This window comes from Poecilia latipinna, unplaced genomic scaffold (genome assembly GCF_001443285.1).
Source record: "Poecilia latipinna isolate Pla-1442-1.1 unplaced genomic scaffold, P_latipinna-1.0 Scaffold1265, whole genome shotgun sequence".
Classification (NCBI taxonomy): Eukaryota; Metazoa; Chordata; class Actinopteri; order Cyprinodontiformes; family Poeciliidae; genus Poecilia; species Poecilia latipinna.
Genome location: NW_015113881.1, coordinates 165,185 through 187,594, shown reverse-complemented (window position 1 = coordinate 187,594; position 22,410 = coordinate 165,185). Strand labels below are relative to the sequence as shown.

The following is a 22,410-nucleotide window of genomic DNA, read 5'->3' as shown; positions in this document are numbered from 1 at the left end:
GTGGACTAGTTTGAGCTTCTGCCTTCTTCCTAGATGTTAAGTAGGAATTTGGATCTTGAAATAACATAATAATTTCCAAGTCAGAAAACCAGTAAGATTTATCAATTGTTGGCTTCAGTTCAAATGATCTCTGTCAGTTTTGTATGTATATTTTCGCTAAAGTTCTTTAAAACTTAAAAAAAAAAAGTCATCTGTGGATTGAAACTGTGGCATGAGTTTATTTTTCATTGAAATAATGAGCTAAATGCCAACCAAGAGCTTAAATCTTACTTATTTTAACTTAAACTTAAAAATATCGTACCATCCATTTTCTTGTTGGATCTGAATCCACTGATCAAATGAGACATCAGAACTGCAAAATATTCCAGTACTAAAGTGGAGTAATGATCATCAAGAACCATCAATTAACCAACTGACATTACAAGCTAACAGCAATGCAGGTATCTGCACTTTTTTTACACTAAAACACGAAGAGGAAAAATATGCACAAAAAAGGGTTTTTTTGTGCATATTTGTGAAAATTATTTAATGTAATAAAAACCACCAGAATTAAAAATTGTGTAACTATTGCAAATATTTTAGCCATATTGTATTTGTGGCGTTTAGGGTTAAGAGGAGACTTCTATATTTTGATCTTTAAATTCTGACTTTAAGGGGACCTTTCTGCACATTTTTCCAAATTTAATCTTAAAATGTAAATCTAAATAATTAAACTACATTATTAAGCTAGTGCCTAAAAAGTTTTTTTTCTTCTTGCTTCATTTTAATTTCACAGAAGTCATGTTTGATCTGCTACTATACTTTTTAAAAGTATGAGATCTGGTGATCTAAAGTATTACTGATGCTAAATATTCATTCAGTCACTGGGTAGACTGGGTTATGTGCTCACTGGACTGGTCTATCACATTCAGGCATTGTCTCCGTAAGTAAATGACTCTCCAGATGGGGAAAAGTCAGAGCAATGGAGCGTTAAACACTGTGATTACCTGTGATTTTTGCCAGTGTTGAAAACACTACAGTTCTCCATGCTGACGGACAACAAACTGGTTGAACGTGTGTGAGTCTTTGTGTGTGTGTGTGTGTGTGTGTGTGTCGTGTCAAACTGGGGGTGTGCTCAGCTGCGTGAAAATGAGAGGAAAATCTAACATTCTCCATCTCGTACCCTCCCATATACCTTTACTCGCTGCTGGAGGCTCCTTAAAAGGTGCTGCCAGTAGTGTCTGTCTGCCTTATCATCACTGTCTTGGCAGGAGGAAATTATACCCAGCTGTTAGAGACAGAGAGACTGCAGTCAGAGGAGTTAAACATCTCTGAGGACAGAACATCTTTACAGAAACGCAGTGGTAGCCTCTATTAGGATGAAATTACTCATGGAAAGCCTTCAAATCAAGAAGCTGCTGTGCGTAAACATCTTGGCGCTGCTCGTCCGGGAGGTTGCTCTGTCAAGCATCCTGACCACACCGTCCAGAGGATGTCCAACCTGCACAGGAAAGCCTGTGGATTTGAATGTGGCCTCTCTGGCTCCTGGGGAGCCGTGCGGCGTCTACACTCTGAGCTGTGCCCCAGGTCTGCGCTGTGAGCCTCCACAGGATGAGCCGAGACCCCTGCGTGCCCTGCTGGAGGGCAGAGGAGTCTGCTGCAATGTCAGCAGCACCACACCGACTACGCAGGTCTACCCTGCAGGTAAGGCACACAGAGCTGCTGTATTAATGACTGTTTCTAACTCATCTGTCGACTGGACCCTATACAGCTCTCCTTCAGCGTCATTTCAAATGTTAGGGATTTTTTTATTTTTTGCTGGGAGTTATGTGCTTTGTGAGGTAAAAAGTGTTTTATTAGTCTGAAACTCTGTGCACACCATCAGCTGATGGTGTTTCAGAAAGAGTTGCTGCAGGGCTGAGTGGATGAATGAGTAACTTTGGTTTAGTGGTGTTGGCAAATTACCAGTTTACTTTGGAAGTGATTGGAGAGCATTTTAGGCAGGAATACAATTTCTGTATTGAATGGTCAGAAAATAATCTCATTGTAACTTTTCATTACTTTCCCACAGATGTGGATTTTATCAATCTGACTGCTTTTCGTTAAACGTGGAACAAAAGGATGCGCAACAGCTACTTGAAAAATGTCCTTTTGCAACTTTAGCAAAGTAAATAATGTGTGTCGTATTTCCGTTTGTCTGATCTTAGAATCGGCGCCAACTGAGGAGCCCAGTGAGGTAAAAATGATCTCTCTCTGTTTCAGCAAACTGCAGACTGTGTGTCATACACTGTTAACACTGCATATGTCCGTCTCTTCCTGCAGGCTCCCTGCCGCAAACTTTTAATGAAAGTCATCCAAGATCTTGACGCCCATTTATTTAAGTCCCGTCATGATATCTACATACCCAACTGTGATAAAAGTGGTTTCTACAAAAGGAAGCAGGTAGGACTCTAAATAAAGAAAAATCATGTAAGAAAATTCAAGTTTCATTCCACGTATTTAAACTAATGATATTTAGTTTGTGTTAGACAGACCACACAGGCCTTATTGTACTTGGTTGACTCACCTGAAAAGAAAATATCTGGCCAGGTGGATGTTTTGTGACGGTTAAGAGAAAAGTCAGAAAAATGTGGATTAATGGCAATAGAAAGTAAAACTGAAGTTGTGTGTTTTCCTACCCCTCCGATGTCCCTGGAGATTTTTTTTTTTTTTGTATAGTTTTGGCTAAATTGATGCTAATGGCTAAACATTTAGCCATGTTGTATATTTTGAGGTGAAGTTCCATTCTTATCTTTTTTTTTCTTTCAGTCGTTTTCATGACTGCTAAACAAAATAAAAATAATCTTTGCCCCATTTTAAATACGCTATCACTGCATCTTGATTAAATCATAATGTTGCCACGTTTAGATCTGCATTTTTCTGGATGTGCAAGGGAACTATGTGAAAATAAAATAAAAAACTTTACTAAAGAAATAGAGTTGATTAAAATTAATATTGCTTACAATTCCAGCGCTGAATGTCACATACCACCTACCATGGCAAGAACTGAACTCAATCATGCCATTAATTAAATTTGTTTTATATATATATATATATATTTATGATGAAAGAGCAATTTTGTGTCTATGAGTCACAAGTGGAGCAAGAAAAAAAATGAGCGACTTGCCCTCCTCCCACTTTCTTATTATGTAGCTCAAAAACAGTCACTTCCTGTACAACCTGCCTCAAACCAATTCTACATTTTTATTTTAGATGGACTTATCTTTGCATAAAAAGTCTTAAGTCAGTGATTTGTATGCAGTCATACACATATTCCTTTTCATAAGATTTTGTGTTCTTTATTGTCAGTCATCAGGCAGAAATTGGTAGAGAAGAAGGGAAGATATACAGCAAAGGTTTCAGGGTCACGACCTGAAGCCCAGACTGAACTCCAGCTTATAGCCTCTGCAGCTAAAACCATGTGGTGCTGCAATATATACACTTCTTTTTAAAGCCTTTAAATCTTCTAGTGTGAAACGTGATTCCTCTGACATTAGTGACATTGTGGTTCAACTCCATTTCCCAGATATATTATTTTGAAATAATATCAGGCTTTAAAGATTGAACGAAGTCCCACAGAAACAAGGCGTTTTTGATTAAGCTCCGATTTCTGCTCATTTGCTTTTTGCGTGCAGTGCTGGTCGTCTCTGGGGAAGCAGCGTGGGAAGTGCTGGTGTGTGGACGAGAACGGCCTCTCCGTCCCGCCGAAGACTAAACGACAGGGCAACGTGAATTGCTGAGGAGCAGGAAAGGCGACACAGATGAAGGAGCATCGGACTAAAACCTGAACTCGCCGTTTCATATGTTTCATTTCTACCAGATGAAAGCAGATCTTCCTCCCCGAGGAGCTGCGCAGTGATCAAACTTTGTCTCCTGACGCCCTCTGCTGAATACACTCGGATTGTGCTGATTTGATTCTGTCACATTCAATGGAAATCGGACTGCAGCTAAAAATAATCCAGCTAAAATTATATACAGAATGAAAGCATGTCAATTATGAACCGAGTGACTTTAACACTTTTTTAAGCAAACTTCAAGAAATCAGTTACATAACATTCACAAGCTAGCAATGGGAAATTACAAACTCTTTTACGATTGTGTTCAGGTTCTGTGATATTTACATATTTTCAGTATGCTTTCCTTCGAAACCACTCTGTTTTGAAAGTACCTGCTGCATATAAAACATGTCGCCGTATTTATGTTACTGTATATACGTCTATTTATGTTAAATTGTTCATTATGTTAGTGTTACATATAAAAGCGAACACTAGGAGTCCTTTGAGGGAACTTAGGAATCTGAATGTTTTTTTATTTATAACATCGGTGACGTTTAATATTGGTGATGACGACTGATGATTTTAGGCAGTATTACAATAATGTCCTTGACAAACTGCTTTTTGTGTAAAGTATTGCGAAGTAAAATATTGTAAAAAAAAAAAAAAAGTTCTTTCTTTTCTGTATAAACAAATGGACTCATGATCAAGAAGTCAACCAGCTGCCTGAAAATGCAGCTTTAGGCTTCTTGTGTTTCCTGAAGCAATTCTTGCAGCTTTACAATTGGCTGCAATAAAATTGACGATTTTATTTCTTTACAAATGATAGTCATATCTTTTGAGTCAGCGTCTTGTATTGGACTTTAACATATGGGGAAGTGTTATCTGTCCTTTCTAAGAAGAGCCAGAACACTTATTGATAACATCTGAGGCTATGAGATGATTTAAATAAACATGTACTGATGAGAAGGAGATTAAGTAAAAGAAAGTACTGAATACCTTTCAGAAGATAATAAAAATATTAAAACATCAATATCTAATGATAGAGTTTTGAACCACAATTCAAAAGAATTCATCTGACGTATATTTGATGTATTCAAAACCATGTATCAATTCATATAAGTAATATCTAGACTGAGCATAATATCATCCTACTCTGGTTCATCATTTGCATAAACCAGATTAAAAAAAAGAGCAATTGATAAGCTGAGAAGAGTAACGCATTATAAGAGGAAGTACAAGAGAAAAAAAACCCCTCAGATTAGTTCTTCATTAGATTTAAAACAGTTCAATGTCAGCATCATAGCAGAAAGATTAAGGTTAAGATGGTGACAAAGATGAAGTCAGTTAATCCCAGTAATTCCAGTTAAACATTATCATGGCTCTGTTGAAAAATGCTAAAAATATGTAAAAAGTGTCAACACAACCAGAGGTTATAGTATGGAGCCACATTACTCAGTTCTGCAGCACAAACTCTGTTATTATTATTTAACATTTGTAGTAGCTGTAGTAGTAGTAGCAGTAGTTGTTGAATATTGGCTCTCTCACCGTCACCCAAATATAGTTATATAAATATTTTATATATTTAAAAAATAAATATATTCAGTTTCAGTTTCATAAAAACTGAAACCACTCTTGAGATGTTTGCTATCAAACTTTTTTTGGTCACTAAAAAAAGTCAATAATTAGTCATTTAGTAAATTTAAATGTATTAATTTAAAACTTAAATGCACATCTACATTTAATATTTCTTAAAGGGTAACCTCAGGTGCTTTATTTTTAAATGACTTCCAAATGGCGGTAGAGTGCTAGTACTGGGGGCTGGGTGGGCCCCGGTGCTTCCTGTTCCTCACTGCGCCTCTGCTCAGGCCCATGTCTCTGTAAAATAAACAGGTTAAATTACCTCACTGCGGTCGTCTGTTAAGGTTACTGCCATACTAATACTACAAGGCGCACATTCATGAGATAAATACAACACCCACATAAATCTAGTTAATGTTTAATTACATTGATTGCAGTATATACCGTCCCTGAGCTGCGCTCTTGTTTCACTCTCTGTTACTGGACCGCACAGAACCACTGAGCTAAAAGCCTCAGCTGCTGCTGCTGAGACTCCACAGGCGGACTTTAACTCCAGCCTGCTTTACATACACACAGGACTCGACAGGAGCAACAGCAAAGCCTCCTCACTCAGACCGAGGCACAGATAACCTGAGACAGCGCGATGTCTTCCCCCACTGCCGCCTCCTCCTCCTCCTCCTCCGTCCCCCCGGGCCCTCTGAAGCCCAAAAGGAAGACGAAGAAGAAGAACTTCGTGCAGCAGAAGGTGAAAGTCTTCCGAGCCAGCGACCCGGTGCTGAGCGTCCTGGTGTGGGGAGTCAATCACTCGGTATTCTAGCGAGCGAGCTTTGCGTTGAACGGCGATCGGTTTATGTGGCGCTCATTAACATTTCGCCCATTGATCATGCGCAGATTAATGACCTGGGCCAGGTGCCTGTACCTGTCATGCTGCTCCCGGACGACTTCAAAGCCAGCACGAAGATCAAAGTGATGAACCACTGCTTCAACAAGTAATGTGCTCTGCTCTCTTTGTGGGAACTCTCGCCCTGCTTCCTCTACGGCTGCACAGATTTTACATCCATTTATGTTTTTTGTGTTTGTCATTAAGAGAGACACAAGACTTTCCAACTAGTATTAAAAGTATACGTTTCATACTACTGCAGTGAGAGCTTTTAACAATTGAAGTGTAGCAATAATAGTGAAACAAACATGCTACGGTTTATTTGTGGAGCTGAGTTAAAAAGAAAGGGACGGTTTAGCCTTAAAACGTGAGGCAAAACTATTAAATGAGGGATTTGTTCGAACATTGTAAAGTTGTGCTGTAAAGCTGTAACCATTAAAAGATTACTTTTCAAACTTATTGTGTAAAAACCGAGTGGCCTTTCAATAATCCCTTAATCCGTTCAGGAATCCAGACGTCAATAACAGAGGTAGAATGAGTGAGTTCACAAAAAACAAAAGGACTTGGGATTTTTTACTGTAGTGACATCCAGCAGTTCTTATGCGACTTTAGAAAAGAAACAAGAAGCGCGTCCCCTCAGAATGATGCTTCCACCACCATGCCACTGTGTTAGCTTTCCAGTACACTTGCACACTTGCATGTTGTCCGAAATGAGATTTTTAAATCTCAGAGCAGCGTCCTCCACACCTCTGTCATGACTTATGGCAAACTTTAAAGTTGTCGAGTTGTTTTTGTTGAGTTGTTGTTGAGCAACTCCAACTCTGTGTCCTGGATGAACATGCACACGCTCATAAGGACTTAGGATTTGATTGAGTTTTTTTGCTCTGGTTCTAATGTCCTAGTTAATCTTTGCATTTTGTTTTGTTACTGCTTATATTTCTTTAATTCTTACAATGCCATTTTGACTTCCATTTTATTTTCTCTTGCCTCCTGTGCCACTGCCGTAGTGACGTTATATCCTGATCCTTGCTTCAGTGATCACCTCCTCTGTATTCCAAGTTCCCCTTCAGTCCTTTGTCAGATCCTTCTCACAGTTTCTCTTGTTCTTTATATTTTCCTTGCTCGTTACTCCTGGTTGCTTCTCCTTCATCATTCCCTCTATGACTTTCTGTCTTCGTTAATCATACTCAGCTATAAACCGTAACAAAGCACCCCACAGCAAGATCACCACCATGTTGTGTTCAGTGTAATGTGCAGCGTTATTTGTTTTTATCTTGCCTGTGAGCCAAAAGGTTAAATTTGGTTTCATTTGACCAGAGGAACATCTTGGAAATATTTTCTTTTCTGCCGTCAAGGTCAGATTTGTGGAACGGTTTTTCCTGACCTGAGTTATGGATCTCTGCAGCTCCTCCAGAGCTGTCAGAGGAGCATAACGCTCCCTTCGTCTGGCCTGTGAGTTTAGGCGGACAGCCTCATCTTGATGAGTGTGCTGTACTCTTTCCATTTTCAGATGGTGGATTTTTACAGTAAAACACAATCTGCTTTTGTTAAAGTTCAGCTTGGAAACCGACTGAGCAAAAACCGAGTAACTGTTTGGTAATCCCATAATCCGTCCAGGAATGCAGTTCTTTTAGAGACTTCAATAACAGAGGTGGGGTGAGGAACAACAAATGTTTTCTCAGACTGAAAGGTTGTTACTTTAACTTTATTTACTGATGTGAATCTGTGTGCGTGTGTGTTTTTTTTTTAATGTGACCTGGTGTGGAAACAGGAAAACAGCGAGAACTTGAAAATAATGAAAGTGGACACCATCGATAAACTCTGACAGACTGTGGTGAACAGTGGCTCACCGTCCTGCTTGATCAAACTGCTTTTATTCCCAGGGAGAATCTTCCGGGCCAGTTTAAATTCAAAGAGTACTGCCCACAGGTGTTCAGGAACCTGCGAGAGCGCTTTGGCATCGAGGACCAAGATTACCAGGTATGAACCCAACATTACTCAGGGCACAAATACGTGGATGAAGAACAAACCGTGTAATTTGAACAATGCTGAAACAGATCCTCGCACGTCTTTCAGCGTCCTCCTTTTGTGGCAGCTTTTTGTGGACGTCCTCCATTTGCATGGCTCTGTGCCTTATTTGCATGTGCCAGGTGGCTCACCGAGTTATCCTTCAGAGCACACAGGGAGCATTAGATTAGCGCACGACAATGGGCAACATTTTGTACTAGCAGAGCAAAATCTGCCAGTTAAGTTTACTCAAGAAAAACAAAATGGCGTCTCTGTGTGAAACAGTGACACAGGATGTCTGTGCAAAATGTTCTGTTTTTCTGTTTGGATTGCTTTTTGAATTTGCAATCTAATTCAGGAGAAATGATGTGTCGATGACGATGTTCGTCCTGCTGGCTGACCTCTTTCTCCCTCAGGTCTCTCTGACCCGCAGTTCTCCTCTGAGAGACGAGGAGGGGAAGTACATGGGGCTGCGACTCACATCATACGACCGCACTTTGGTGGTAAAAGAGATTTCCAGTGAGGAGGTCGAGGAAATGCACAGCATCCTGTCAGAGTATCATCAGGTACTGGCAAAAGCATGAGTTGTTTACCTTTTTCATCATTTGTTCTGGAAGATAACCTAGAACTTTTTTATGTTTTGGTCTCGTTAAATCGCAAAATTTGTACGTATTTTATGCGACAGGCTGCCTTTGCTGCAAATGAAATCCAGTAGAATCAATTGACGTTAAAATTAATTTAATAACTAAATTATTATCTTGTGTAAAATGCACAAGTCTCTCAGTATAAATCCAGCTGTACTGGATGGTTTTCTGGAAACACGAGAAAGAAAACTCAGATTTGACGCTCTGGTATACGTGCAAAATGCCAAGTGGACAAAAGCAGCAATTCCCATCACTTTGAACTCAACGTCCCTGTGGTGAAACACAGTGGTGGTGGTGGTGGTGGCAGCATCATGATGTGGGAATGCTTTCTTCAGCAGGGAAAGAGAAGCTAATCCAACTGGATAAGAAACCTGGAAGAAAACTTGAGGTTTCCCTTCCAGCAGGACAATGACTCTAAAATTACAGTCCAAGCTAATTAAAACAGAATAAATACAAAAGCATGCCACACTTCTCAGATTTTTATGAGGCAAAAGTTTGAAACTCTAATCTCTTTATATTCATTAAACATCTACTTTTTTGCTAGTAAATCCCCCACAGAACAATTACAAATTATAAAATGATAAAATGTGGAAATGTACGAAGACCTTTGCATGACACTGACGTTCCTAATATGTAGATAATTTTACATTTTAAATCACATTTAAGATAGTAGTTGTCTTTAACTTTGAGCTGTTTCTGTTTGAAGAAGAGAATCTCACCCTTCAATATCCCTCATTTCCTTGGCAAAGACTTAACATCAAAGCTAAGAGACGAGTGATTGTTTTCCTTCCCAAACTGTTTTTTCTTTTTTTTTTTGAAAGCATCAGCATTAATTTAACACATCAGTTACGGAAAGAGGCACATGGAGACAGAGACGAAAGCTTTCCTCCTGTATCTGTGATGTGTGTCCTTTGCTCTCCGTCCTCCTGCAGCATATTGTCACCTCCCATGGCAGCACGCTGCTTCCTCAGTTCCTCGCCATGTACAGAGTGACGGTGGAGAGCGAGGACACCTACCTGTTAGTGATGAGGAACATGTTCAGCCACAGGCTGCCGGTACACAGGAAGTACGACCTGAAGGTGAGGGAGGATTCAGAGGTCGGCCAGGACAGCATAAATCACACTCTGCAAACCTGCACTATAATCAAGGAAAAGTTTATTTCTGTTCCAGTAATGTAACGACTAGCCAATAAGAAAGTACCATAATCATTTTGACCATTTTGTATTCAATAAGTCCAATACTGTGATAACTTTTCCGTTTAAAACCAAACAGCATAAAATTGTGAGTATAAACAGTTTTTTAAATACAGCTTTCCTACCGTAAATAACCACCTTTTTATTAAAAAAAAAAATTACAGTGAACGTTTTCACCGTGAAAAGCTTTCAAAGGTGTTCACCTGCATCAGCTGCCTGTGCAAATTTATATCAATTTGAGTTCAAATGAGCCACAGACACTCCAGCTAATTTCTTTTTTCCATTTTTCCGTGTTCAGGGCTCCGCGCTGACTCGAGAAGCAAGTTTTAAAGAAAAGGTGAGATCAGACTAAAGCTGTGCAGTCTTTATATGTGCAGTGTATATGTTAGTAATACTGAGTAAAAAAAAAAACCCTTAAAACAAACTTGTCTCTCACTGTAATAATAACTTTATGGCAATCCAGCTTTTAATTTGAGCAGATGTGATAGTGATAAAAAGACATTACAAAATAATTGTTTTCTACTAAATTGCTGGTGAAACTTATTGACATCTGACTTGGTTCAGTTTATTCACAACAGGAAATTGAGCTTCTTATGTTTCTGAATGTGGCAAGCATGTAAACATCGCCTCTTGGTTGCTATGGAGACCCCCGATTTGGGTTTGTGTGACATCGTTTGTTTATCGCTCTGGCTACCGTAGCTATTTCTCGACTTATGACTTATGAACACACATCTTTAATTCCATGTTCTCTTGTTGTTCCCATTTTGAAGAGTGACGAAGAGAAACAGACCGAAGTGTCCCGTTGTTTCCTTCATGCCACAGGGAAAAAGGAAATCATGGCAAGAAACCTGATAGATCTATTAGGAATAAATTAACAAATAAATGCTACGTTAAACTTACAGAATTGTTAAAGATGCTAAATTCAATTTAAGGTTGTATTGTTTTTAAAAAAAAATTATTTTAAGTGTGAGTTTGGGCTATTGCAATATATGCTGATGTGTTGGTTGCAGTACGTTTACTGAAGAAATGCAGTCAGAACTGTTTGATTTATGCATTCAAAACAAGAATTGGTCAGTGACAGATGAAGGATTATCCATGGCCAGTTGAAAATATGAAAAATCTGTTTGTTTTTTTAATGTGCCACTTTAGCCATAGCTACTGGTACACTGCTGTTGTGAACACCAAATGCACAAAAACCTTGTGTCACCTTTGCCAAACAAAACGTGGAGCACGACACTGTTTGTTCAGGTCAAAGAGCTGCCCACATACAAGGACGCAGACTTCTTGAATAGCATGCAGAAGATATACGTGAGCGATGAGGAGAAAGAGAAGGTGATGAACAAACTCGGCAGAGACATCGAGGTGAGGAAGTAATGCTCCTAGTGTCTGGGATTTGCTGTCTTTTTAAAGGTTTCTGTCGCTGAAGTTCCCCCCCGTTTCAGTTTCTCGTGCGCATGAGGATCATGGACTACAGCCTGCTGCTGGGCATCCATGACGCCGAGCGAGCTGAGAGAGAGGAGGAGGACGACGTGGAGTCGTCCTGTGAGGAGGAAGAGGAGGACGAAAACGACCCGACTGCTCCTCCATGCTCCACTTCCCCTGAAGGAATCGCCGGCTACATGAGCTCGCTCAAGCCCATGGGTCCCGGGGAGTTCGACCCTTACGTGGACGTGTACGCCGTTCAGAGCGCCGTGGGTGAGTGGCACCTGAGCGTCACCTCACGCAGAGCTGCAAATGGCGAGCGCTCGCCCTGCACTTTGGCATCAATGTCACTCAACAGACGCCGTGAACCGTTCCCTCGTAGGTGCTCCCAGGAGGGAGGTGTACTTCATGGGTCTGATTGATGTGCTGACGCAGTATGATGCCAAGAAGAAAGCCGCTCACGCTGCCAGGGCTGTCAAGCACGGGGTGAGAGAGCGTTGCTCTTAAAAGCGACTGCTTAGCGTGGGGACGCAACACGTCTCCGGCGTGAAGGGTGGCTTTCATCCTCTGCTTCCTTGTTTTTCAGTCAGCCGTGCTTCTCTTTGTGCTTTGCAGGCGGGAGCTGAAATCACAACGGTTCATCCCGAGCAGTACGCCAAACGCTTCAAGGAGTTCATCGCGAAGATCTTTGCCTAGTTCAAGGATTGATCGTCTTTTGATGCCAAGCATAGCTGCACAACACCCACAAGAAACACTAAATATTTAAAGATTAAAAAATATATATAAATATGCAGAAGTATTTATGTTTATTAAACTTATTTAAAAATGTGCTCATATCAATCTGGAGCATAGTTCTGGCCTCAGACGTGCCAAACTCTTCCTATTTTCAGATGATGGACTGCACAGTCTCTCTGAAGGCTTATTTTACGCTGAGCTTCTTCAACGAGGTTTAATCTTTCAGGCAAAGGCAGCCGGAGGCAATTAACAATTTGGCTATCCTAAATGGACTTTTATTAAAAGGCAAAGCAAATCCAACCTGCTGGAGAGGAAACTCCTGAATCCAGCAGTTTGCACTTACCTAAAGCAGAAACGACACGACTTTGAAGACCAAGATGTCTGTGTTTTGGACAGAGAAGACGGGTCGTTTTAAACAGGTCGACGTGACCAGCATTTCACTCTCCCTCACAGGGAGGGAGGAAAATTATTTTCTCTGGTTGCATCCAGGGAGTAAAACCTGTTGGTCATGTGACCTCTCCTAACAAAGTCCTGTGACTTACTTTTCTGTGTTAAATGTCAGAGATATTTCTGGTTTGCACTCATTGCAAGCTGAGAGAGATGCTGGATTTAAAAAAAAAAAAAAAAAAGAAGAAGAAGAAACATTTTGTGCCTTTTTTGAAGTTTTTTTTTTAAATGTCCAGCGTTTACAGGTTAAACCTTTGTGAGTTCTGCGGGATGTTCGGAAGTTGAGATATGGATTTAAAACCTGACCCTGCTTTGGTTGATAATGTTCCACAAACCTCTGAGGCCTTTGTTGAATGAAATGGATTTATTCTGAGATTAAATGACGTACAATGAGATTCTGTTTATTTCTGAAACCATTGGATTTATTCAGAGGTTTCTGATTAAACATGGCTCAATGTTTGTTTTTGAGCCGTCTTTCTTTTTCATTCATGCAACTATGAACTACTTTGAGTTGGTCAGTCACATGAAATCTGAACAAGCAGGTTTAGATTATGGATGTAGCAATACAGTATGTCATGTGCTAATTTTGAGCCTTCATCATTTTACCAACGACTTAACGGTGATGTTTGCATTCTCAGTTGGTCGTCGGGGTCTGAAACAAAAACAGAAATACATACTTTACTCCACTATGAAGTTTGACATTTCCTATGACATTTTTCACTTTACACAAAATGTTCTCTTGATTTTATAGCCTTTTTTTTAACCCTATTTGCCTAAAAGTCAGCCAACGATGAAAAGAAAATGTTTGTTTTTTTCTTCATTTGAAAATACAGAATGAAATTGTATGGCAAGACGTAAGTGACAACAAAAATGGTTAACTTGGGTTTTATCATATTTATCCCAGCTGTGCCTTGCATTTTAATCCCCTCTTATCACCTGCAGCTTTACACTGAAAAGGCTCCTGACTCTATTTTGTTTATAGATTTTTAACATCTTGAATCTCAGGAAAATATGAAAGAGTTTTAATAAAAGAAACTCAAAGTAAATCTCTTTGGGAGCAAAAATCTGCATCCTTAGACTTTATTTTAGAAAACCTTCAGTGAATAAAAATGTTAATAAATGTGTCACAGTTCGGCCGATAACTGACACATACAGTCTTCGTGTTTTGTTTTTTTTCTTTACATCTTACCATTAAAGGGGTTTTTAATAGAGCAGGTGTTCCTCTTCTTATTAGCATTGACAATAACGTAAATTGAGGCAAATTCAGTGATGTGACAAATTCATTTGTTTCTCCATTTTCAGCTCCACTTTGTGGGAATATCGGCATTGGTTGTGATATGAAAAGACTCCATTATGAACATGATAAAATGTTCTGACTGACCTCTTCGACACAACTAATTAAAATGTTTCAGCTTTTCCTGTTAAAAGCTAATTAAAATTGCAAATGAGGCGAGAAAAACAGGCTGTGTTATTTCTGTCCTTAATTCATTTCACCTCGCCAGTTGGCTACATTTTGCCAGGCGTTTCATTATTGCACTTTTCAGTAATATAATGAAAGCGTGGCTCGGCGTTCAGGCAGCGCGCTGCCACGTTTGTAACACCAAGTCACAACCAGACACTCGAGCTTCTTTTATTGGGATTTTATGTAATAAAACACAAGCAACACATGATTTTAAAGAGAAAAATAAAGTGTAGAAATAAAAGCTGAAAAGTGTAGTTTGTGTGTTTGTATTCAGCTTTTCTGCGTCACAACCTTTTGCTGCAAGGACATCCGGCAATCTGTCTGTGATACATTGTTTTACAAACAAAAATAACTAATAAAATCACCCAAGAAAACCAGAGAATGTTTTCAGTGTTTGTCTTTCAGGTGTACATAGTATTTTGAATTAAGAAAAATAATCAGTTTTGGTCATAAATCTATTATGTCTTCTGGCTTTATTTCAACAGAGGTATTTTTCTTATCACTCTCCTATAAAGCTGTATAAAACAAATATTAAGTCCTACCAACAGATTTTTTACTACTGATCAGTGGTTGTGCTCTAACCAAATACAGGGAAGCCATTGTTCTTGATTTTAAATAGGGACATCAGAGAACTTTATAAAAAAAAAAAAAAAGAAAAGGAAGAAAAAAGTAAAATTCATGAGTTATTATTCTTCCACTTTATGCTGGACCTTCATATAAAAACCGTAATAAAACACACTGATACTTGTATCATGTCAAAAAATTTATTTTTTCTGTTGGAGGAAATATCTGCATCCAGTGGCTTTTAATGCACAAACCCAACTGCTAAACATTGGGGGTTTTTTTAGCTTAGATTTATACACAATTAGTTACTACATTTATTACTTGACCACATGATGTTAAGATGCACTAGAAGTGACTCAAATTTCTAGTTGTCCCTTTGAAACTGAATCTCTGTGATGAAGCATTCATTCTTTTGTCTTTATTTAGGCCCTCTCGCATCCCAGAGCTCCTGGCACACATCCTGATGCTCCTGCTTCACATGGACAATTCAAAACACAGAAAGGACATGAAGGTTAAGAACAAGTGGCTTGAATTTTTCAATTTCTGCCTTAGCTACACGTCCCAAAGCTGCAGCAACAAGCTCTGAAAGCCTACGCACATCCAATTTTCTCCCCCCACGTAAATGGATTCAAACCACTGAAAAATTAAAACTCTGTAGCCTCAGCAGCTCGGTATTGTTCAGCGATCCGACATTCTTCAAGGACACACTTTTTAATTGGTTATAAACCCATCAGTTCTGACCTCAGTGTTGATGATTCACTTTTCTTTGCACATTTTCTTTGTTCCTTTTGAATGTGGGAGTGCTTTGAGGCAAACAACCTTGAGAGATCTTGATTCAATGAGCTCGTGCACAAAATAACCAAAAAGAAGCTCAGAACAAACGAGGTGTTTTATGCCCACACCTCCATCATCCGTCTCATTTATCCATCAGATATAAAGAAAGGCATTTCCACTTGAATTTTAAGAAATCAAGCTTAAAGTCAAGATTCCTGGCCGTCTTTACTCAAGTGTGCAGAACTTGAGTAAATTTACTGTATAAGAGAAAGTAATGCTGGCTGCACACAGGTTGGTTAAAGAGTTAAACACCATGCATCATGATGAACATTAATGCATGTTGGCGTAAAAGCTGAAGGTGATTGGCTATTAGAGTCTAAATACTGGAGTGCTTTTCCAGAATATTAACTAAACTTGCAGAGGAAACTATAGGCTCATCAATCATAGTTAAATATTTGTTTAAAATCATAATAAAACACGAACTTACAAACTAGCAGGACGACACACAGAGCAGGAACAGACAGAGACTAGTTAATGGGGTTAAACAGGATATAACAGGAGGATCCAGCAAGGAGTGACCAAAGGAGAGGTGGTAAAATACTGGCAGTTTTAAATGCTGGGACAATGGACCAGTGCTAACTGGAAAACAAGGTGCAGGTGTGAGAGGAGAGCAAAGTGCAAGGTGAGGAGAGAAACAGAGAGAGAAATGGCAGAGGAGAGCAAAAAAAAAAATCTAGCCAAATCTAGCTGTGACAAAAGCTATTATAAGTAATAAACATAATCTAACTAAACTAAGAGTAAAACAGAACCAACTGATGCAATCAAAGAACGAACATCTAAGGCAAACGCAGATGGCAAATAAAAACAAAAAACAAAATCCTGACAGAAACATGGTGGTGGCAGCGTCATGGTGTGGGGGTGCAGGGAAGCTTATCAGATTTGATGCCAAGGAGAAAAACCTGCAAAACGCAGCAGAAAGACTCGAGACTGGAGACAATGACCCGAAACAACATGGCTTGCAGCTGCAAGTACACTGAAAGGCAGTTCTATAAAATACTGACGTTCAGGGACCGGTGCGCATCCTTTTCGATTGCACTGGACCAGCAGCTTCCAGGATAAGCAGGCTCAGATGACGGACGCATCCTTTTCCTTCCATGTCACACGTAAGCGCTAGTTTTGTGTTACATCAGACGAAATACGCCGAGGTTTGTTGAAGGGGTGTGAATACTTTGGACACATGGCTGCGACCTAGAAAGAAGTAGGTCGGCGGCCAGCAGAGACTCAGTGCGTCTCCAGGACGTGTTCAAACGTTGGTGGAACATGAATTAATGAAGGAATGAGTCCATGTAATACAAATGTCCTCCCAACCGTTGAAGTGTGAGTTCAGTTTATTTAGTGGCAGAAAACGTCAGAGAGCGACCGTTTCGATAATGAATGCTTCTGATTTATTAAATGGGTAAAAAAAAAAAAAAAAAAAACATGAAAAGAGAACAGTGTACATTACAGAAAAGATCAGCTTTTGGTCACATCGAAAGTACTCCCAGTACTGCATCAGAGTTGATAATTATATAATAATATAGATTTGTTTCCTCTGTTGTGTCTGTTTTCAGCCACTTAGAAACTTCACTTGAAGGCCTTGTTTTGTACATTTGTAAGCTCTTAATATTTAAAGTATACCTTTAATTTCTAGTCGTCACATCAGGAACAATATTAGTTGAAAATTTGATCCTCTAAAAAAAAAAAAAAACACGTCAGCATTAGTGTTTATCTACATTCAGTCAAAAATCAAGTCATTTTAACCTACTTATGTAAAGTGATGGGAAAAAGTATTTACGTCTTTACAGATTTCTTCTGTTTTTGCTTTTTAGTCACACTTAAAATTTTCCACAGACAAAGGCAAAGATAACATGAGTAAACAGAAAAAAAAAATGTTTTCAAATTATTATTTCACTCCAGGGGAAAGAAAAGGTACCCAAACCGCAGTCTTTGGGAAGCTGAGCTGAACTTCACCGGCCTCACTTCGCTGCAGAAGCTCGTGGAAAACGCAAATCAGTTCAAAATGGCCCGCCTGACAACAGGAAGTAGGTGAAAAGATTTCAAAACGGAACGCATCACGAGCATCTATCAGTCTGTAAAGTGTCACAAAGCCTTGGGACTTCAGTGGACCATTTCTGCAAATGGAGAAAACAGGAAGGCGATGAATCGTCCCAGTAACCTACCAACGGTACGCCATCGAGGATTCATCCAGGAGCTAACAAAGAAATACATAAAAACTGATGCAAAGGAGGCTGGACAATGGACAAAGAGAAACTCACCGCTATCCCAAAACAACACAAATGATATTTGTCAAAAACATCCTAAACGTTCCCAAAGAATCTTGGGAAAACATTTGGCGGGACGAAGGTGGAACTGTCTGAAGGTCCGGTTACAGCTGGCGTGAAACTGTCAACATTTCAGAAAAAGAATATTAGACCTACAGGCAAACGTGGTGGTGGTGGTGGTGGTAGTGTGATGGTTTGGGCTGCTTTTCTGCTTCAGGATCTGGATAATTTGCTGTAGTTGATGGAAAAACGAAGGTTTCTGTCTACCATAAAAGAAGAACGTCGGGCCATCAGTCTTTCACTTTAAGTTAAAAACATTTTGCAGCCGAACAACAATCCCCAGCTCACTAGCAACTTCTCCTCTGAATGACTCAAAATTTTCCTTTTGGAGTGCCCTAGTCAAAGTCTGGACCTAAATCCAAATAATTTGCTTGGAAAACCTCCAGTGTGGCTGAACTAAAAATGATTCTGCCACACAAGAGAGGGCAAACTTTCTCCACAACGATGTGGAAAAACTCACATCCAGTTAGTCTGAAAAGGAAATTCGTTTGATGATGTGAAGCGTTTAAGTGTGACAAAAAAAGAAAATAACAGAACAAATCTATAAGAGGATGGAAACCTTTTCACAGCACTGCGCATGTATCTTAATACTCACTTGAACAATGAGCTACTGGGGTATGTACAGTGTTTCACATCAGACACACCAGTAACAGACAAAACATAAAAAAATCTGAGTTAAGCAGGAAACTAAAGCTGAACTAAAACTCTGTACAGTTAATCTCTGAACAGCAATGAGTAACCCTTTATGTTTTATACACAGAAACAACTGTACAAATCATACAGTAATAAACTGGAAATTAAACACTTTTAAATTCGTAGTATTTTATCAACACATTTCTATACAGCTGTTTTATTCCCCTTTATCCAGCCACTAACATATTTCACATCAACTTACACGTAACATAATTTATGCACTTAATGACAAGCTCCGATGAATCTAAAACTCACATTCACTGTCAAAATTAATAATAGCCATAATCTTTTATGCTACGAGCTCGATACATCCCACTCTTTAGATTAGTAAACTTATTGCAGTTCTTTTACTTCTGGGCTTCAGCTGCTCAGAGAAGCTGTTTGAGGCCTGCAGGCGGGTTTCCATTCATAGCCGAGTGGAGAACAAAGTCGAGTACTGACTGCGTGGTCAGGATGCGACTCTGGTAAACAGGTCGGTACATTCTACTTACATCTGAATGCACAGACATGTGGCCAAAAACAGAAAGAAAGACAGAACAAAATAAATCAGTCCAGCACAGTGTGTTCTCCAGTTTTCATCCCTGAAACACACACACACACGCACACACACGCACGCACACCTCCGAGCGTCTCACCTGACTCCAGGTGAGACGGGATCTGTCAGCATGTCCGTGCGGATGGACAGGACTCGCTATGACGGCAAAGCGGCAACACATTCACACACTCACTTTGAAACGCGCTGCAGTTACGACACGGCTCTTCTGGACGTGCTGTAGCCCAGGTTGCCGCCGCCGCCGCCGCCGCTGCTCTTCTGCGTGATTCTGATCGTCGTGGCAACCGTCAGGCTCGGCGTCATGGCGGCGGGGAAGCTGGACGTCACGGCCGACGCGAAGCCGACCGTGGCGCCGAGGGCGGGGGCCGGCTCGCTGGGGCAGCCATGCTGCAGCAGGACGTCGATGCACTCCTGGCCGCCGGCGCCCTGAGCCAGAGCCAGCGCCGTCTGACCCTGAGCGTCCCGATGCCGCACGTCGCAGCCGTACTGCAGGGCGCAAACGGAGACAGTAGGTTAAAGTGGGACGGCTTACGTCTGACCAACACGACCTTACGGAAATAATGGCATCTCTGAAATCTCTGATTCTATGCGACAGATCAACACAAAGTAATTGCAAAGTAAAGGGAAAATGTGTTGTCAAAAATATTTACATGTGAAAGTCGGATGCTGCGCGCATCTGTGTTTACACCCTTTATTCTTACAACTTTAAATAAAACTCAATAAAAACTTTTTTTTTTCTTTTTGCTTTGCTATGGAGTGCTTTTCTGTAGCGGGGATGGAGAATCTGTGCAGAGTTGATGGGAAGATAAATGGAGAAAAATAGCCAGATATACTTTAAGAAAACGTCTCAGAAGCTGCAACAAACTTCAGGCTGGAGAGATTTGGCTTCCAGCAGAACAAGGACCCCAAAATTCACAGAGAAAGCTAAAATTAAAAGTTTTAATTCAAATATTTATGTGAGCAGTCTAGTTAAGGATGAGCTATTATGCTTCGTTGAACAGGTTTGGATATATGGGCTCTGCAAAAGATGGTCATTATAGTTTTTGCACAAAATCATTCTTAGATAATGAGATTTTGCCTATTTTGAGCTCCTCTCAGAACGAACTGTTTTAGGGCTTTTTGTCGCTTTAAATCCAAATAAGCTGCAGCTGGCCACGCCCCCAACTCAATATTTTCCTGAAAATGTCTGCAAACAGACGCACAATTATACAGCCGTACGTCTTTGAAAAGAATAAGTAGAGCTTCCTGCACAACCAACAAGAATGCAGCAAGTAATTTCTCTGCTTGGGTTACTAGGTAACATCACAGAGTCCGTCGATTGTGACTTAACAATCGGGAGGTTTTTGAAATGACTCATTCTCCAGACACCAAAAAACAATAACTTATTACAAGGAAATGGCCGGGCATTGTTTTTCAAACACTTGGATTGTTTTTAGAAGCAGTCGAGATCCAAGTCGAAGCATAAAAAATGTGCAAAATGCGACTTTTGCAGAATAGGTCCCCTGTAAATTTGAGGCCTATAGCCAACTGAGAATCTGTTACAAGATTTTATAAAAGAATGGGCATGAATTTCAGGCTCGAGATGTGCAAATCAGGTAGAGATACACCCTAAAAAAAACTCTCAGGCTTAACTAAAGCTAAAAGGTATTGAATGCTTTCTGATCTTTATCTGTATAAACATAAAAAGAAACATATCAGTTTACTTTCACTTCACAAATATGTGTTCATCATAAAAGAGAAATAAATAAACTTCACGTTTATGTTTTTAATGCGGTCCATAGGCGTATGAATACCTATTGCCGGTATTTTAAGTCAGACTTGTCAAAATAACAGCAGGACGACTAGAGGGGAAAGTGTAACACACCCAGACCAGAAGCTGCGTCATCACCACATCAGCCTGCTGACAAGCAGCATGCAGGGCAGAGCCAGGCAGGCGGAGCGCGAGCAGCGACCTGGAGGGGAGCGACAGGAAGGGCGGGGCGTTGATGTCCTCCTTAGTGCAGTGGGCCAAGAGAAGCAGCAGCTTGGGCAGATTGCGCTCCATCACTGCCAACAGAAGGCGGCCCGACATGCTGATGTCTGGGCCCTCGCTGGGTGTGGGAGGAGGCAACGGCGCCACAAACAGTTTCTGCTCATACTTGGCTCGGATCCACGACTCCCGCTCTTCTCTGAGAAGAAGAAAAAGAAAAAACAGGAGAAAGAGGTTAGTTGGTAGAAATGTTTTGCAAGTATTCAAGCAGTCGCTGATCTACCGTGTAGCGTCGGGCGCCGGCTTCCGGTGCCCTATCGTACGCGCCTCCCAGATGCTGTTGACCATGTGGTTGCCGATGGCGCTGAGGACCAGGGTGAGCTCTCTGGGCAGGTCGTCGAGGGCCAGCGAGCGGACCCGGGACAAGTGGGTGCCCAAGTTCCTGTGGATCCCAGAGCACTCGATGCAAATGAGAGCGCCCAGGTTCAGGCTGGCCCACGTCGGATCTTCAGCAGGGACGAGACACAAACAGCGAGTCAAACACCAGCTGAAGTAAAGATTTGAAGCGCTAGTATTTGAGTGACGCATGAATATTTCATACGGGAGTAAATTATAAAGACGGAGAGAAACCGGAGAAGTTTTGCTTACATTTTCTTTTCTTTTGCATCCTTCTGCATAAATTAGATTTTAATCAGTTCAGCGCATCTTTCATAACAAACACAACCGATTTGGCTAATAATCAGAAATAATGTGTTTTTTTTCTTCTCTTTTGTTAAATTGGGTCATTTTAATGAACTGAATAAGAACTGAAGTCAGATCATGTCAGCAGGATTCATTTGCTGGCCTTGAAACAAGAGGAACAGAGCAAAAAAGTGGGGGAAAAAAAGTCATTTTAAAGCATGAAAAAGGATTTTAGAAAATAAAAAGAAACGTGTTGAATACTTGTGATGCGTTCACTTGCTCGGTTGTTTTCTGGCTTCCAATGTTAACCTCATAGTTACAGATTATAGTTACATTATAAAGCACATGATATCTTATTGCTACATCTAGGGAACCCATACGGGGGTTTAGTCAGGGTGGATTAACGTTGTCACAATGGGACCCATCTGGGTTGAACCTGAAGGTTCTGTAAGTCTCAACTGAGTCTCATTTGGATCATAATTTCAAACTTTGTGTCACAAAGTTTTCAAAATATACCCTTCATCACATCTATACAGGAAATTCACACAGGGCCGAGATGTGACCCAAAGGCGTTCCCATCTGTTCACAGTCGTGACGTCCATTTCCAACCCACGCTTAAATGTTGGCACCACT

General features: G+C 40.4%; 3 protein-coding genes across 4 annotated transcripts in view; 2 read left to right on the top strand and 1 right to left on the bottom strand.

Annotated features, from left to right (window-relative positions):
• Positions 1–791: 791 nt before the first annotated feature.
• On the top strand, positions 792–4,387 carry LOC106961109 (insulin-like growth factor-binding protein 5). The gene is made up of 4 exons (XM_015054627.1): positions 792–1,683; positions 2,187–2,215; positions 2,302–2,421; positions 3,654–4,387. The coding sequence occupies exons 1-4, from the start codon at positions 1,359–1,361 to the stop codon at positions 3,756–3,758; spliced, it is 579 nt and encodes a 192-aa protein (XP_014910113.1). The 5' UTR covers positions 792–1,358; the 3' UTR covers positions 3,759–4,387.
• A 1,277-nt stretch (positions 4,388–5,664) lies between these two features.
• LOC106961112 (phosphatidylinositol 5-phosphate 4-kinase type-2 gamma-like) lies at positions 5,665–16,978 on the top strand. Its single transcript, XM_015054630.1, has 10 exons — positions 5,665–6,180; positions 6,264–6,361; positions 8,136–8,232; positions 8,676–8,825; positions 9,836–9,982; positions 10,395–10,433; positions 11,345–11,458; positions 11,539–11,791; positions 11,901–12,004; positions 12,134–16,978. The coding sequence occupies exons 1-10, from the start codon at positions 6,016–6,018 to the stop codon at positions 12,212–12,214; spliced, it is 1,248 nt and encodes a 415-aa protein (XP_014910116.1). The 5' UTR covers positions 5,665–6,015; the 3' UTR covers positions 12,215–16,978.
• Positions 16,925–22,410, bottom strand: part of LOC106961111 (arf-GAP with GTPase, ANK repeat and PH domain-containing protein 1-like) — a 24,525-nt gene continuing 19,039 nt past the window's right edge. The window contains exons 18-21 of one of the 2 annotated variants that reach the window (XM_015054629.1): positions 21,380–21,602; positions 20,992–21,295; positions 19,303–19,613; positions 16,925–19,067 (exon numbers count right to left, since the gene is read on the bottom strand). In XM_015054629.1, the coding sequence (XP_014910115.1) occupies positions 19,320–19,613; positions 20,992–21,295; positions 21,380–21,602 (821 nt within the window). In that variant the 3' untranslated portion in view covers positions 16,925–19,067; positions 19,303–19,319. Of the gene's footprint in view, positions 19,614–20,991; positions 21,296–21,379; positions 21,603–22,410 lie in introns of both variants that reach the window. The other variant, XM_015054628.1, reaches the window with a different exon arrangement.